This window comes from Podarcis erhardii (assembly GCF_964252035.2).
Source record: "Podarcis erhardii genome assembly, chromosome: 6".
Lineage (NCBI taxonomy): Eukaryota > Metazoa > Chordata > Lepidosauria > Squamata > Lacertidae > Podarcis > Podarcis erhardii.
In genome coordinates, this window is record NC_138510.1 from 93,480,888 (window position 1) to 93,497,565 (window position 16,678).

Consider the following 16,678-nt stretch of genomic DNA (forward strand, 5'->3'; position numbering starts at 1 on the left):
CTCCCATCAGATGTCAAGGAAATAAACAACTATGTGACTTTTAGAAGACTTCTGAAGGCAACCCTATATCGGGAAATTTTTAATGCCTAATGTTTTACCATTCTGTGTGTGTTGTAAACCGCCCAGAGTGGCTAGGGGAACCCAGCCAGCTGGGTGGGGTATAAATAATAAGGTGTTGCTGCTGCTGTTGTTGTTGTTGTTATGTCACTGGCTCTAGCTTCACTGAGTGCCTTGTTAGAATTCCTGCTTCATGCCTGCAGTCGTGGGATTTTTGTCTTTCACATGACGGTATATGTTTTGTCTCCACAGAGTGGGAAGTGGCGGAGACAGGATGTTTGTGTTACTGTGTTCCGCGAAGTGGGACTATTGTCCTTTGTTCTTTCTCTCTTTGCTGTCTGACGCTAGAGAGAGAGGGAGCCATGTTGCAGTGCTCCGTGTGTGTTTATATGTAAATAAAGTAGTTTAGCCAAAATGCTGAGTTGCTGAGGTCTGTCACGCATGATGCGCAAACTCTGCGGATCCCTAAGTGTGCCAGCGTTGGTTGGCATCGCTGTGATGTTCGGGCTGAAGAAAGCTTTTGAAGCTCCTGAACAAAAGACCAGGAGGGAGAGAACATGCCAGTCAGGCATGTGTCTCTACCAGGGTCCTACTCGAGTGTAGGCTGAGCTCCCAGCATTCTGTCCTACCATTCCCAAGGTACATCAGCTGCCAGTGGGAGGAAATGCCCAAAGAGAATTTTTGCCTGTGTCTTGCCCGGGAGAAGCAGCTGAGCTGCCCCATGAAAGGGGTTGAGGGCTGTGCTGAGGTCAACTGCAAAGCCCTGGAGGCCACGCAAAGCCACAAGGCTTCTGTCTAATATTAATGTGTGTGTATATGTATATATTCACAACCCCTGTTTAAAAGAGTCGCCACGGTCTCCAGGGGTTGAGGAATGCAAGTTCCCAGTTGCCTAGCAATGTTTGACAACGGGTGGGGTGGGGTGGGGTGGGGGGGGTGTTCAGGAGCAACTCTCTCTATTTGTTCTCCGGCGCAATTAGGGAGAGGGGGCTCTTTCCCCCCTTCTGCTCAAGGCTTGACTTATTCCAGGCAAAGCTGCCATGGAGACTGTCTCTTGCTTGGCAGCTAACGTCAACGCAAGCAGACAGATTCCATGGCATCCTTGGAAAGGTTTCTCGAAGGGGGGAATCAATCCCACCAGAGCGTTTAGACCACGCCAATCCCACCTCCCAGAAAGCTGCCAAGTTGAGAATGGCACCCAACCCAACCCCTCCACCCACTTCGGGCTATGGGATGTCTGTGACCAGGATCCCTTGCATGCCTTTTTACGATCAAAGACGATGCCAGGAGGGCAGCTATGAATCAGGATTGTGGCACTGAGAGAGAAGGGCACTTACCCTTTTTCTAGACACACCATTTTCCCAACTGAACTCCCTTCTACTAAAGCTGCCATTTGCCCTGCAGGGGAAAACAAAACAGGGTTCATGGGTACTTGTATGTTTCCCCCTGCAGATTAAACACAACTTTATTGAAGCGTAAACTTTCAGAAATCATTGTATAGGGTGGAATTCAATGTCATGCTATTAGAAACTGTCAGGGAACTGCCATCGGAGCCAGAGGCGGAGGGAAGGCTCCAGAGGGATGCCGGAGAAGGTCCCAGTAGGGAGAGAGGCAGCCCATCCGCTGGGGAAGGAAATCAGCGTAGCACCAGTGGAGGAGGGGGACAGATGGGGGAATCGGAGAGAAGGCTCCAGGACTCCTCGCCGGAGACCAGCGAGGAGAGCACGTGTCCTCCGCTGCCCACACCCTCCCTGCGCAGAAGACTTCCGCGCAGGGAGAGTAGGAGGAGACTGGGCGTCAAAGAACTTCTTTGCTGGAAGAAGTTCAAGAAACGCCCACTGACGGATTCTGCCAGCGATTGAGGCAGCCACGGATGGGTGGCTGTCCGGACAGAAAGGGTTCACCCAGGTAACCCAACCAGGTGTGGCGCCAACTTACGCATGAGCAACCCCTAGAACCATTACAGAAACATTTCAGCCTACCAGACAGTATGACCCACCCACCCCTCTGCCCACCTGTATGCTGTTCTGGGGTTTCTCTTGAACCCCTCCTTGAGCCAAATTGGAAGGGTGGGGGAGAGATGGATTGAATAAGTGCAAGTCCTTGCACAGGCTTCTGCTGACAGAGCTTCTTAGGTCAATCCCAACTATAGCATATTAATTATCAATATATTAGTATGTAATATATCCTATGTATATTATAGAATTATAGCAAACATCCTATCTACGAATGGCAAACACAATTCTCTGAATATGGATCCTTATAGAAGCAAAATGGAACGCCGCCCCCCACAGACAGGATATATTAATAGGCTTGGGCATGCCAAAATGCTTGAGGTGCAACAATATTTAGGAAAGCAAGTCCTAAGTTTGTGTAAACACTAAAGCAACTCAATAAGGACTGTCCATGCTGACTGACCAATGGAGGACAGGCAAAGGAGAAATGAGGGGACTGAAGAACTGTGGCTGACTGGACTCATCAGGAACATTTTTTTGGGGGGGGGTATAATACTCCTTCCCTCCCTTATGAAGCTGGCTGTGATGTCTCCAAAGCCTTCCAAGAGTTGAGTGCATTAGATTAAGGTTACCAGATTTTTTCCAATGAATCCGGGGACACTTTTCAACTTCCTACTAAATAGATGGATTTTGTCAGGGAACTGATTTGGAAATCCGGGGACTGTCCCCAGGAAACAGGGACGTCTGGTAACCTTACATTAGATAAGACCAGAACTCAAATGCATCCAACCTGGGAAACGTTTTGCATTTTTTTGTTTGTTTGTTTGTTTGTTTCAAAATGGAAGCATAGGGCACCAAAACATTCTATGCCCTGCCCTGGCAATGCAAAAAGTGGCAGATTCAATCCTTGGCATCTCCAGGTAGGGCTAAGAAATCCCTGGAGAGCCCCTGCCAGTCTGTGCAGACAACATATACCAAGCTAGCTGGCCCAATGGTCGGATTCAGTAAAAGGCAGCTTCTGGCGCTCTTAGAAAGCTGTGGATGGAGCTTCAACTTCACCCTGAAGATGTTGTCCAGCTGCCATATTTTTGGCACAGCTTTCTTCGAGATCACTGACCCCAAGTTGAGTGCAGACAGAGAAGACTGGGTGGGGAGATGTGAACAAGAGTTGCATTTTGATGTGATGTCCACATTGGTCAGGCACTGCAACGAAGAAGTTCATAGAAGACTCCAAACGGTCAAACCTCCTGCGATGCTGCAGGTTATCATCTGAAAACAAGGAGTTGTCCTCCAATGACTTCCTGCTCCCTCCAGCTTTGCTATCACCATTATTAAAATTTATTGCATGCTTTTCTACTCAAAATGCAAGGCATCACACAATAAATCCAGGTAAGTACACAGGAAGCTGCCTTAAACCAAGTCAGACCATTGGTTCATCCAGGTCACTATTATCAACACTGACTGCCACAGTCACTCCAGGTTTTGGGGCAGCCCAGGAATGAACAGGGGATAATTTGCATGTAAGGCATGTGCTGTACAAAAAGTAAAACTTAACATTCCAAATACTAAATAAACATATTGTGACTCCGTAGCATCAGTAATATCAAGCAAAGCCAGATGGCTCACGCTGGTGAAAGAACTCTCTCCCATACAAACAGTCAAGTTGGAATTACTGTATTTTTTGCTCCATAAGACAAACTTTTTTCTTCCTAAAAAGTAAGGGGAAATGTCTGTGCGTCTTATGGAGTGAATGCGTGGTCCCTGGAGCTGAATTGCCCAGGGGCAAAAAGCAGATCATGCTTTTTTTTGGGAAAGAGGGAAGTGGGTGTTGGAATAAAGATGCTGATCGTTTGCTGATCAGGGAGAGAGATAAAGGATGCTAGAGATAAAGGAAGCTGCCTGGGAGGGGGGAGGTAAAGACAGCAAACTTGCAAAGGGGGGAAACAGGAAGACTAAAGCAATAAGGAGTGAAATTAGAAGAAAAGGAGGAGCAAAAAACTGCTCCAGCTAAGGAAAAGACACTAAGGCAAACAAGAGGGAAGAGAGTGTTGAAAGGAAACAGCTGATCGGTGGGATCGGAAGAGAGATAAGGGACTTAGCAGAGGCTGCCTGGGAATGGGGAGGTTAAAGCCCATGGATCCTCAGGATTTTTGCATTGGGTCACCCCAAATTCACCATCAGATCACATGTCTGTGGCCACAGCATGAACCACAAAAATCATACATCCACTGTTTCGTTCATAATATTTTTTTTCTTGTTTTCCTCCTCTAAAAACTAGGTGTTTCTTATGGTCAGGTGCATCTTATGGAGCAAAAAATATGGTAAATGGTGACATGGCCTCTTCCCCACACTCCCAGGCAGCACCAGTTCAGGTACTGGGAAGGACTGGGCAAGATGCCATCCAAAACCGGTTTGAAATCTGTATCATGATATCAGTTTCATAGTTTTTAACCTGGCAATATATTGCGAATCATGAGGTATGTATGTACGTGCTATGCAAAAATCACAAGGTGGGGGAAACCATGAAACCAGCCAACGTTTCTACATAGCCCCATTCTCAGTTCAGACACTGTGATATACAGTACTTTTTTCTAGAAAAAGAGGTGCCAGAACTCAACATGAACACCTCCCTTGTTCTCTTATAACGTCAATGATGCCCACCTGAGAAGTGCCAGAACTGAGTTCCAACGAGTTCAGGATGAAAAAAAAGCCCTGGTGAGATATTAAAATATCACAATATTTAGCTGGTGATATATCACGATGTAGAAAACCAGGTATCACCCAGCTCTAATGTAGTCATACCTAGGAAGCCGAACACCTTGGCACCCATAAGTTTTGGATCCCAAACACCGCAAACCTGGAAGTGAGTGTTCTGGTTTGCAAATGTTCTTTGGAACCTGAACGTCTGGCGTGGTTTCCACGGCTTCCGATTGGCTGCAGGAGCTTCCTTCAGCCAATCGGAAGCCACGCCTTAGTTTCCAAACATTTTGGAAGTCGAAGGGACTTCCAGAACGGATTCCGTTCGACTTCTAAGGTACGACTGTACTGAGAAGGCCCTGCTCCAAGCCACCACCAAATCTCACCTCTGGAAAGGAGGGGACTAAGAGCCCATTTCCCTGCCAATCTCAGAGGATGGGGAGGAACAGTCTGTGACCTCGGCCATGTACTTACTCCCACTCCTTCCGCCTCGCCTGCGGCGTGCTCTGCATTTTGTGGGCTTCGTGCGCCTTGATGATATCCCGCTGTTCAATCAGGCCCCCTCGCCGGCGCTTGATGACTTCTGGGCTCACGGGGATGAGCTGACTCTGCCCCACATCCAACGTGCTGCCGCCCTCCAACCCCAAGCTGGATTCCCTCTCCTGGGAGTGCAGTTCGTAGAGGCCGTCGAAGCTGGTGGTGCGCGAGACGAGCGTGTCCGTCAAGGTCTCTGGCTCCAGCAGGCTGCAGGACTGAGCGGGCTGCATCAAACCCAGCCGGTGCTTCCGCCATGCTTCTTCCTCCGGCAGGGCCAACATGCACCTCTGAGAGTCGCTGTCCAGTTCAGGGCTGCCGCCGGGAGGGTAAGAGCCTGATTCGGGGAGCATGTGAGCGCTGAGAGAGCATGTGCCAAGGCTGAACATCATGGACGTCGCTGCAAAAGATCACTCTAGGAACAAGGAACAGAAGGAAAAGAAAAGTTACCAGCAGGATTCTTTCTGGGACCTGTTTTGAGCGGGGGGTGATTCAGGTTGCAGAACTGGAAGTGGACGCTGCCCTCTTTATAAATTGTGTCCCTCAAAAAATATCAACACAAAGCAGAAAAATAACCATGGATCAAGGCCCTGTTGGGTTGAAATGCAACAGTCATTACCCAGCAGCTCCAGTAGGGTCATATGAAATGTTCTCTAGCCTGCAAGGGTTAGGAGAGGACATACATAGGTTAAGGCACACACACACTACAAATGTAGTTGGGCACAGAATTGGTACCCCACATACCATGTTTTGCATGCAAAAGAGCTCAAGTTCAACCCCCTGGCATCTCGCCAGAGTAGTGCATGCTCTAGTTATCTCCCGTTTGGACTACTGCAATGTGCTCTACCTTTGAAGGTGACTAGGAAAGTACAATTAATCCAGAAGGCAGCAGCTAGACTGATGACTGGAAGTGGCTGCCGAGACCATATAACACCGTTCCTGAAAAACCTACATTGGCTCCCAGTACATTTCTGCAAGTTTCAACTCAGAAAGCAGTATTCAGTCATCAGTAACATGCGTACCAAAAGGAATGATTGTGAAAATAAGAAATAGGGGCACAGGGCAGATTTTGTCCTCACTCAGCAAAATCTGCCCCTGCACCCATTGGGACAAGCAAGAAGCATTATCAATGGAAATGTCGTATATTATCATTTATAGAGCAAGTTGCTTCCTCGTGGGACTAAGTCAACAGCACCTGCAGCTTTTACTCCTCCAATTAAGTTATCTGGAGGAACGCTGTCTACCAAGAGGGAGGAAGAAACAGATTATGACACACCAACCTCTTATCAGGGTTCAGTGAATTTGTGAAGGGACTATGTGGCCTGGATCACACCTTCTCCCCACCAGAACCACAAAAAACACCTCTGTACATCCCACTGTATGTTTTCTGTGCCTGATGAACGGCAGGATTTTCCAACTCTCAGAGGGAGGTGACCCAGGGAGTTCAATAACCTTTTCTAATGTGGATTTGGGGGGGAGGAGAGAAAATGGATCTGTGGGAGCTGAACTGAATCTTATCAGATGTGTTTTTGTGCTTAAGTGAGCTTCCATTAAGTGGGTGAGATAGGAGTTTCACAAGGCAGAGCCACAGAACGACAATAGGCAGGGGAATTAATCTGTTCACAATACAATCCAAGTATGGGTCAAGCAAAAGTGTGGATAAGCCCTAGTTTGGGTCCATTTAACATAGCTGGATACAGCATATCATCATCATCACCACCATTAATAAGTCATAAGGTGATTAGCATGTCACCTTTTGATTATCAGAAATGACAAAAATGTAGTTGGGGGAGGCAAAGGATGGGGCCGCAGGCCCCCTGGGTTTGTTCCACAGACCCCTAATTGTCAACCAATGATCTAGTCCAACCCCTTGCAGTGTAGGAATATGCAGCTGCCCCATATGGGTATCGAACCTGCAACCAACAATCTAAGTAGTTGAGCTACCATTTCCCCCATGCTTCCATAGACAGCCCCACCACTGGTGGGTTCCTCTGTTGATGCAAAACCTTTATAAAAAATTAAAAAATAAGCACCCTACAATAAAGAGTTCCAGCACTGAACATATAAATTCAGTTTGATGAAGTGGTCAGTTAAATCAGGTGACCTGGAACAAAACTTTCCTAATGTTTCCCAGCGATAGTTGCTTACTCCCCTACTGGTGCCTCTCTGCTCACTGACACAAACTCTTTCCGACGTAGCAAAGTTACCTTAAACGTTGAAAGGTGCAAGATGGTATCTCAAGCAGTAGGTGGTGCTGTACCTCAAGATACAAAACTCTCCCCTGTTACCTGCAGCGTTTGTTTTGGTTCTTGTGTACTGTGGCATCTCATTCCCCCACCTGAGCACATTTGCAAGGACAACACTGTTAATGAGTCAGCAAGTTTTGGAATGGAGTGGGACAGAATGACTCTTTGTGGCATTTGAGCAGATTTTTAATGCAATGGAGTAAAGAACAAGGAGCATGAATCTAGCAGGACTCCTCTGAGCAATAAGGCAGCTTTCCACCAAAGGAAGCCATGGAACTAAACCAGATCAGCCATAGGGTCCAACTAGCTCCACTGCATGAAGACCAGAAGGCTCCTGGTTCAAGTCCCAGGTTCTGTCTGCAGGTGGGTGGAATGCAGTCCATGAATTCCTTGGCAGACAACACAATACAGGAAAGGTTACTTAGAAGTTTGAGGGTGCCATAGTCTGTTTCCCAAAGTGTAGCGATCGGCCGTACGGCCCCAAAGGCCTCACAACCTTTTTGGAAGAATGAAATGTCACCACTCTCAGGAGCCTCATCAGCTAACTTGACATCCCTCCCCTGTTCATCTTTCAGACATCCAGTCTGCACATTTTAGCATGTGGAATCAGGAGTCATTGTAAACAAGGGTGGCTCCTAACTTAACTCAAAAGCACAAGTGGAACAAGACCCAAAGGATAATGCTGATATGCCAGTCTCACTGTCACCACTTTTACTGTCTATTAGGTAATGTCTAGGGATGCTCCAGTGGTGAGGAAGGAATCTTATCGTACTGATGTCCCTTTGCTGCATCTTCATCATGAAAAAGCTCATTCAGAGGCCTCGACCTCCCTTCTTCCCCAAAGCAACCATTGGGAGGACAGGGAAGAATGAGGGAGGTGGTCAACCCACAACTTGAGCAGTGCAGTTTTTAACTCCCCCTTAATTCTGCTGAATCACCAGCCATAAAACAGTACACTTCAGCACTGTGGTGGTGGGGTGTTGTGGTTTCAAGCATGGTTCCACAGGGCTAGCCAGGTCCCTCGTTCCATCTCTACAGAAAAGAATCAACAGACACAAAGATGACACCATAAATTGCAATATTCAAAAAACTGCGGGGAGAGGGTGGCACAACACTTTGACCACCCAGGACACTCCGAAGAATGACCACCTTCAGATCAGTTGCAAAGAAACTGCAATATGGAACTGCTGAATTTCAACAGATCAAGAAATTTGGCGCTATCACTTGTCAATTGAATCGGCACAACTGTTTATGTCAATTGACTTGCCTACGTCAGGATGTCTGCGTTATCAACAAGTGTTTTGCGAATTGCCCTTGTTAGCTCTATAATTCCTACTCCCTCTGTATTTTCTGCAATTAATCTCTCTTTGACCTCACCGTTTACAATTCCCATGCCAAAAAAATAGCCACCATGCATATCTATACTTGTAACCCATGCATTTAAAGAAGCTTTACTCCATAGAAACTTACGCTGTAATAGGTTAGTTAGACTTTAAGGAGACACACGTCTACTTTGTCATATTTGTTGTGGTGGTTGTTGGGTGGGGGCAGGTGGGCCATCATATTCACCGCGATCAGAACTTTATAGTGCTTCTTGTGTTGATATGGGTTTGTTATTTTTGTAGAAGTCTGCTAGGCGGTATAAGCCTTTGGCTTGCCAGGTTTTTATCTGGAGGTTTTGTGCTACATGGTGGAATAGTGGGTGGTGTGCCAGGGGGTTAGTGGGGATGGGGTTGGGGACAGTCTACCTGCGTCTTCCTTCCATGCTTTAAGCATGGCCTGTGTGAACCTGTTTAGTGTTGTGGGGATTTTCCTTAGCTTGTTTGGGAGGAATGGGCATGCTGTGGTGGAGGTATTTTCGATTATGTCTCTCTGCAGGTGTACCCATCGTTTAGTCTTGCCTTCTAGAATGCATAGAGACACGGGTGGTGTTGTGGTCTAAACCGCTGAGTCTCTTGGGCTTGCCAATCAGAAGGTCAGCAGTTTGAATCCCCACGACAGGGTGAGCTCCTGTTGCTTGGTCCCTGCTCCTGACAACCTTGCAGTCCGAAAGTATGCCAAAAAAGTGCAAGCAGATAAATAGGTACCGCTCCGGCGGGAAGGTAAACGGCGTTCCCATGCACTGCTTTGGTTCGCCAGAAGCAGCTTAGTCATGCCGGCCACATGACCGGGAAAAACTGTCTGTGGACAAACGCCGGCTCCCTCGGCCTGTAAAGTGAGATGAGCGCTGCAACCCCAGAGTCGTCTGCAACTGGACTTAACTGTCAGGGGTCCTTTAACTTTTACCTTTTTCTAGGATGTATGGGATTATGTGGCACACTTGGTTGGCAATGTAGCATAGTTCTATGTTGGGGATTCCCCACCCTCCTACTGTGGAGGGTTGGTGTAGGTATTTGGGGTTTATTCCTGGGGTTTTTGTGTGAGAAGATTAACGAGTGTAGTTTTTTTCTGCCATTTATGGGGGGATCCAGACTGGGGTGGGTGGGTTGGAATAGGTAGGTTAATTGTGGGTGACCACTAATGGTGGGCTAAAATTGCCTCCCCATGTTCACACTGCTATCACACACACACACACACACACACACACACACACCCCAATATGCCAGACTTCCCAAACCCTGCCATAGGCAAAAGTTGTGAATCATTCTTCCCCAGAACACAGCTGAAAGAGGGAAGTGCAGCAGCAACAAGAAAGGACAGGACAATATAATTGCACCTGCTGCTTACACAGTGTGGCCGAGGGGGTAATAAAGAGCTGGAGATGGAAACCCACAATCTAGCACAGCAGTAGCTCCTCTTTAAAGCAGGCAGAGCCCTGCTAAGTTCTCTCCTCCGTGCTAGAATTCTGGGGCATGCCAGGAAGCAGTTAAAGAACAGCTGCATCGCCTGCCGAAAGGAACACCCTGAGCATCTTCAGGCTTAGCTGTCAAAGCCCATAAAGGATTAATGATGCTGTCTTGTTATCTACAGGAGACAATTGGCAGAGGGTCTGAGAGAGGCGCCACCACCTTTCTTGTGTAAGAGACGCCCTGCGTGGTGGCAGAAGTTAAAACAGTTTCAGCAACATTTGCATTTCTTAGCCAGATGCCAGAAGGTGAGAGAAACATCGTGCACATCAAGAAAGGCAGCCTGGTGTATCTCTGAACCACTTCAAATTGACTGGAGCAATGACAGTGGTTCGGAGCTGGCTGATGCAACAAAACTGCAAAGGTCAAGTGGGCCACGGCCAAATTTGAAACAGGGCCATGCGGCTTTGTGAAATTGCACCTACTTGCATTGGCACAGAGAATGCAGCTGGAGCTGCAAACTGGGCATGTGATGAAGCAACAACAGCCAGGATAAAATGGAGTTGGGAGAGCGCCACTCCACAATATCCCCTTGTGCCTGTTTGTGTGTGTTGGCCATCAAAGGCAGGTTTTTTCAATCTGTGCACAGAATTTTCACTTTTTGTGCTGTGGGGGTCTGGGGATGGCAACTAGATTATCTGGAGGAACCTAAAAGGTTTTGTGGCAATCTATCCCTTTGGTGATCACTGCAGATGGTGACAGCAGTCACGAAATTAAAAGACGCCTGCTCCTTGGGAGAAAGACGATGGCAAACCTAGACAGCATCTTAAAAAGCAGAGACAGCACCTTACCAACAAAGGTCCGTATAGTTAAACCCATGGTTTTCCCAGTAGTGATGTATGGAAGTGAGAGCTGAACCATCAAGAAAGCTGATCGCCGAAGAATTGATGCTTTTGAATTATGGTGCTGGAGGAGACTCTTGAGAGTCCCATGGACTGCAAGAAGATCAGCCCTAAGTGCTCACTGGAAGGACAGATCGTGAAGCTGAGGCTCCAATACTTTGGCCACCTCATGAGAAGAGAAGACTCCCTGGAAAAGACCCTGATGTTGGGAAAGATGGAGGGCCCAAGGAGAAGGGGACGACAGAGGACGAGATGGTTGGACGGTGTTCTCGAAGCTACAAACATGAGTCTGACCAAACTGCGGGAGGCAGTGGAAGACAGGAGGGCCTGGCGTGCTCTGGTCCATGGGGTCACAAAGAGTCGGAGACAACTAAACGACTAAACAACTAAACAACAACGACTAAACGACTAAACAACAACAACATCTCAATGTGGCGACTAAGGGGTCCATTGCAAAGAGGGCCTCTTAACACTCATTATGCCATGGGCTAGTTGCAAGTGTCCATGGTGGACATTAGTCAGCTGACTTGATACTTAAAGTCAGTTGGCTCCCTCAATCAGTATTGTGGGGCAGCCTAGCACGGGCTGCAAAATGGATGTCAAATATCATGAAATACATTGAAAATTAAAATAGCTTTACATTCCGTCAGGTTTTCTCTTCCATTTGGAATAAACAGAGTTTCAATGTGGGTAATGAAACACTTAGAGGCCAAGTGTCAGGGACTGGGCAGAGGAGGAATGGTGGAAATCGCCTCTCCATCCTGACCTTTCCAGGGAGGAGGAAGAGGAAGACAGTACAGATTTCCAACAGGGGTCTGAGGGAGGTCGCGGCACAGAGGCAGATGAGAGGGAAAGCTGGGAAATCGTGGGAGAGTCGGAACAACACCCAGCTGACAGGTTGTAATTAGAAAGCATCCCAGACCCTCCATCTCCCAGAACCTGGCGAGCCTTAAAAGTAGGAGAGCAAAGAGCTCAAAGACAGAGGGCACGTAGCAGCTGCACCCATAGAAGTGATGAATGAGGAAGTGGGAGAGACGGGGAGGGGTGGAGATTCACTCGGGACAACGCCATTATCCAAGAGGCTGGGTTCTATAGCCTCCCTCTGTAAAGATTGAAATAAAAAAGGACAGTAAGAAACTTTTCCTTGTCTTTATACTTTCCTGGGCAATCAGCCGGGAGCCCCTGACACGTGGTGGGAGCAACAGGCCATGTAGAGCAAAAAGAGTACAGCAGTTTTCTAATAGCAGGTCCAGACACCCAATGGGTCCCCAGAATATTGTCATACGTTGTAATACCATCAGTGGTGGAATAATGCAACAGACCTTTAAGGCCATGGGTGGTTCCAAGCACAAAAATCTGCCAGAGGGTTTCCTTGGTAATTAGAACAAAACGAATTTGGAATTAGCAATATAGGATAATCTGCTTTGGAAAGGAGAAAGGAATTATCAGAAGCTTAGCACACACGTTCACTTTCTGCTCTTTCTCTGTTCTCACATTCATGTGGCACAGAGCACTTAGAATGGAGCAAGCGTGCTTTAAAGCATCTCGCGAGAACATAGCTTGGGCCATTTCAATAAGGTTGCAACCCTAAACACACTTACCAGGGTAAAAGACCCCTTAAAGTCTGAACATAGCTGTCAACTTACAGATTTGAAAATAAGGGACCAGCAGCCTCAAAAATAAGGGATCAGCAGCCAAAATAAGGGATCAACAATTACTTTGATAAAATACATATTTTGTTGCGTGCAAATGGCTTTAGATACCTATTAGGTCCAGAAATTACCATATAGCATATATTCAACACACAAAAAACAGCAACAATTTGTTGTTGACAAAGGACAGCTGGACATAGAAAGGGCCCCATTACCTTCAATAGCTTATTTAAGGGACATCATCAATAAGGGACAGCAGCGGGACATGGCGCTGGGATAAGGGACTGTCCCGCCAAATAAGGGACAGTTGACAACTATGAGTCTGAAATATGCGGCACATGTTTCTGAACTGCAGCCTGAAGTACCGAGGGTATAAGAACAAAATTTACCAGTCTTCAGAGGAGGCCACTCTCTGAATTTCATCGTACAATGTGACTCCTCAGAAGGAGGCAATCCCAGGGCAGGGAGATTCAGGCTGATACAGAATGTACAGGTTCCTCAGAGAAACCTCAATCTCCCCCATTGCAGCAGAATCACCCTCCATCATGCATAGATTCAACAGGCTGTAGGGTTGCTGCTTATGCATTGTCTAAACTGAGAAAATGCATCAGCACCAAAGGGGGGGGGTCCAAAGAGGACACAGAACTGCACAACAGTCGTATATGCCAATTTATACATAGAGGTGCAGATTTGGAAATTATTACTGTGCTTTAACGGGAAATACATCTCAGCCTTGAGGAAAAGACTGGGATCAGGATTGAGCCTGCTCAGCTTGCTATCAGTTGCTCACTTCTGGGGGCTCCTGCGCCCCCTGCTCTCCCCTCTTAAGCATCGCCATTTTTCAGCTGGACTGTCCTCTGTTTGTGCTTCGAACAGAGGACACATAGCTACTGTTACAAGAATTTTAAGGTCTCAAATATAGAATAGATATTCATAAATGCACACATATCTGAATATATAAATCATGTGTCTTAAATAGTACAGGAGAGCAATCCTGAAGCCCTTTTGACCCTCCCAATGACCTCAAATATTCCTCTGAAGTAAGGGAGGCAAATGGGGAAAGCCTTCCCATTGCCTTTTCACTTACAAGTCCTGTCTTAAGGGCGTATTTGTGAAGGAATAGGGTGAGCCTGTGACCTGGATTCAGGAACTAAAGTATGAAGCATCACAAAAGAATGGCCAGGCTGCCCAGGTAATGCAATCAGTGACCATTATCAGGTATCCTGAAAGACAGGATTTCTGCTGTAGACTGCCTCCTTCTGTGATGTATGTATGATGATTTCAGGGTGGTCTTTGGCTATGGGGGTTGGGCAATGTCCAAAGTCTTTAAAGGTTCCTGCACACTTTTGTTCAAGGTCTCCACCCTCCTCGGAAGAAAGGAAGGGAACTCTGTTGCAACAGAAAAATAAATTCAGTCATACCTCGTGTTGCGTTCCACTCTTGTTACGGACTTTCAGCTTACGAACATGGCAAACCCAGAAGTGTTTACTTCCAGGTTCGCTGTCCACGCATGCGCAGAAGCAATCTGCACGCTTCTCACACACGCAGAAACGCTCGATTGCGCCGCGCACATGTGCGAATGGCACCCTGAAATGGATTAAGTCCGCAACTAGAGGTTCCACTGTATCGGCCTTGCTTTCCGCCGGATCCTGCCTCCATCCATTCTTCTCTGACCGATCAAAGACTTAGGAGACTCAGAGTCTCATGGGGAGTTGGGCAGCAAAAGCCAAACCCCAATTTTTACATCACTACCTTAAACTGGGCTGCGTGCCCCTCGAGGAGGGTTCACTCCTTCGGTCTGAAAAGAACCTTTAAATCGCTTAATGGATTTCCTTCATGCAGCAGTGTATTGGCAGCTCTCCTCAGTCATGCAGTCTGGGAATTACTGAAGAAGGTTTGATTGTTTATTATTATGGCCGAACAGCCAAAATATAACGAAGAAGGGATATCCACCTTCTCTGTTCTGGCTTTCTTAAGTGGCTTTGGAGCAAACATCATTAGCTGCCCAAGCAGTAGCAGAACAGATCTGCTTAATCTTGCTTGGATTTTCCACAGACAGATGAATACACTGTCATTTCTATCCTCAAAGATGCAAATCCAGCCTCTTGGGTGATATTTCTCACATCAAAAGAAGCAACCCTAGGGCAAGATCTAAGAGCGTTGGGAAAACAGTGTGCACCCAAAGACTCATGACAGAGACAGAGAACCTTTTCTAACCACATTCACTTCTGGGCTACTTTCTGAAGGCAACATGCCAAAGGTGGAGGAAGGCAGAGGCAACTAAAGTGGCCACAACAACGAATAGTTCTGGTGGAACTAATTTGTGTGTGTGGAGGAGGGCTGTAGTTCAGTCAAAGAACATCTGAAGGAGCGCCTCCACCCCCATCATTCAGCTCAGACACTGGGGTCCAGCTCAGAGGGCCTTCGGGCAGTTCCCTCCCTGAGAGAAGTGAGGTTACAGGGAACCAGTCAGAGGGCCTTCTCAGTGGTGGCGCCCTCCCTGTGGAAAGCCCTCCCATCAGATGTCAAGGAAATAAGCAACTATCTGACTTTTAGAAGACATCTGAAGGCAGCCCTGTTTAGGGAAGCTTTTAATGTTTGATCTTTTATTGTGTTTTTAGTATCCTGTTGGAAGCTGCCCAGAGTGGCTGGGGAAGCCCGGCCAGATGTAATAAATTATTCTTATCTGTGATGCATGCATCCCAGATTCAACCCCCTGGAATCTCCACGTAGGGCTGGCAGAGGCTCACGACTGAAACCTTGGAGAGCTGCTGCCAGTCTATGTAGATCAGGCATGTCCAAAATCCGTTTCAAGGGCCTAATCCGGCCCACCGGTCGGTTTAATCTGGCCCCTGTGGCAGTTTATTTCCTGGGGTAAAATCCTAAAAAAAAAAAAAACCTTAACAAATTCAATCCTAAAAAAAAGTTCAACAACTTCAGTCCTAAAAAAAAAGTTCAACAACTTTGGTTGGCCCTTTGGTTGGCCCCCACAGCCCTTCACTTCATCAAATCTGGCCCTCTTTGAAAAAAGTTTGGACACTACTGGTGTAGATAATATGGAGCGGTGTTATGTACTGAGTTGAATAGGATCCAAAATGCAGCAGTTTGATTGATCCTAGAACAATAGGCTTCAGAATGCAGCAGACTGATTGGTCCTAGAACAATAGGACCCAGAATGCAGCAGTCTGATTGGTCCGCAGGAGCCACCCTGTCCAGCTCCAGGTGGAAGTGAATCCGCAACCTGATTGGCCTACAGGAGAATCCCGGAATTAGCCAATCAAGTGGGGCCCATTGTGTAAATAATGTATATAAAGCAGACATTCTGGGGGGACTTCCGTTCCTCCTCACCACTATGAGCTGAATAAAGAGCATGAAATCCACTCTCGACTCCGAGTATATTTCAAGTGAGGTGGACCAAAGGCCGGACTCGGTATAAGCTGGCTTCAGATGTTGCTATGGATTTTGCCTTTGCACAGTAGGCTAGTTGCTACACAGACTCACACACCCTTTATTATCCTCCACCCAGGCAAGGAAGAAGCAGAGGAAGACGGCCTCGGTCCAGTATACCTGAAGGAGCATCTCCACCCCCATCATTCTGCCCGGACGCTGAGGTCCAGCGCCGAGGGCCTTCTGGCGGTTCCCTCATTGCGAGAAGCAAAGCTACAGGGAACCAGGCAGAGGGCCTTCTCGGTAGTGGCGCCTGCCTTGTGGAACGCCCTCCCATCAGATGTCAAAGTGATAAACAACTACCTAACATTCAGAAGACATCTTAAGGCAGCCCTCTTTAGGGAAGCTTTTAATGTTTAACAGACCACTGTATTTTAATACTTTGTTGGAAGCAGCCCGAAT

At 47.2% G+C, this 16,678-nt stretch overlaps 1 protein-coding gene across 1 annotated transcript in view; it reads right to left on the reverse strand.

The window, feature by feature from the left end:
- The window catches only part of CACNA1E (calcium voltage-gated channel subunit alpha1 E), a 477,487-nt gene that overhangs the window by 366,450 nt on the left and 94,359 nt on the right, over positions 1-16,678 (reverse strand). The window contains exon 2 of the mRNA XM_081866509.1: positions 5,184-5,658. Coding sequence (XP_081722635.1) covers positions 5,184-5,635 — 452 coding nt within the window. The 5' untranslated portion in view covers positions 5,636-5,658. The remainder of the gene's footprint in view (positions 1-5,183; positions 5,659-16,678) is intronic.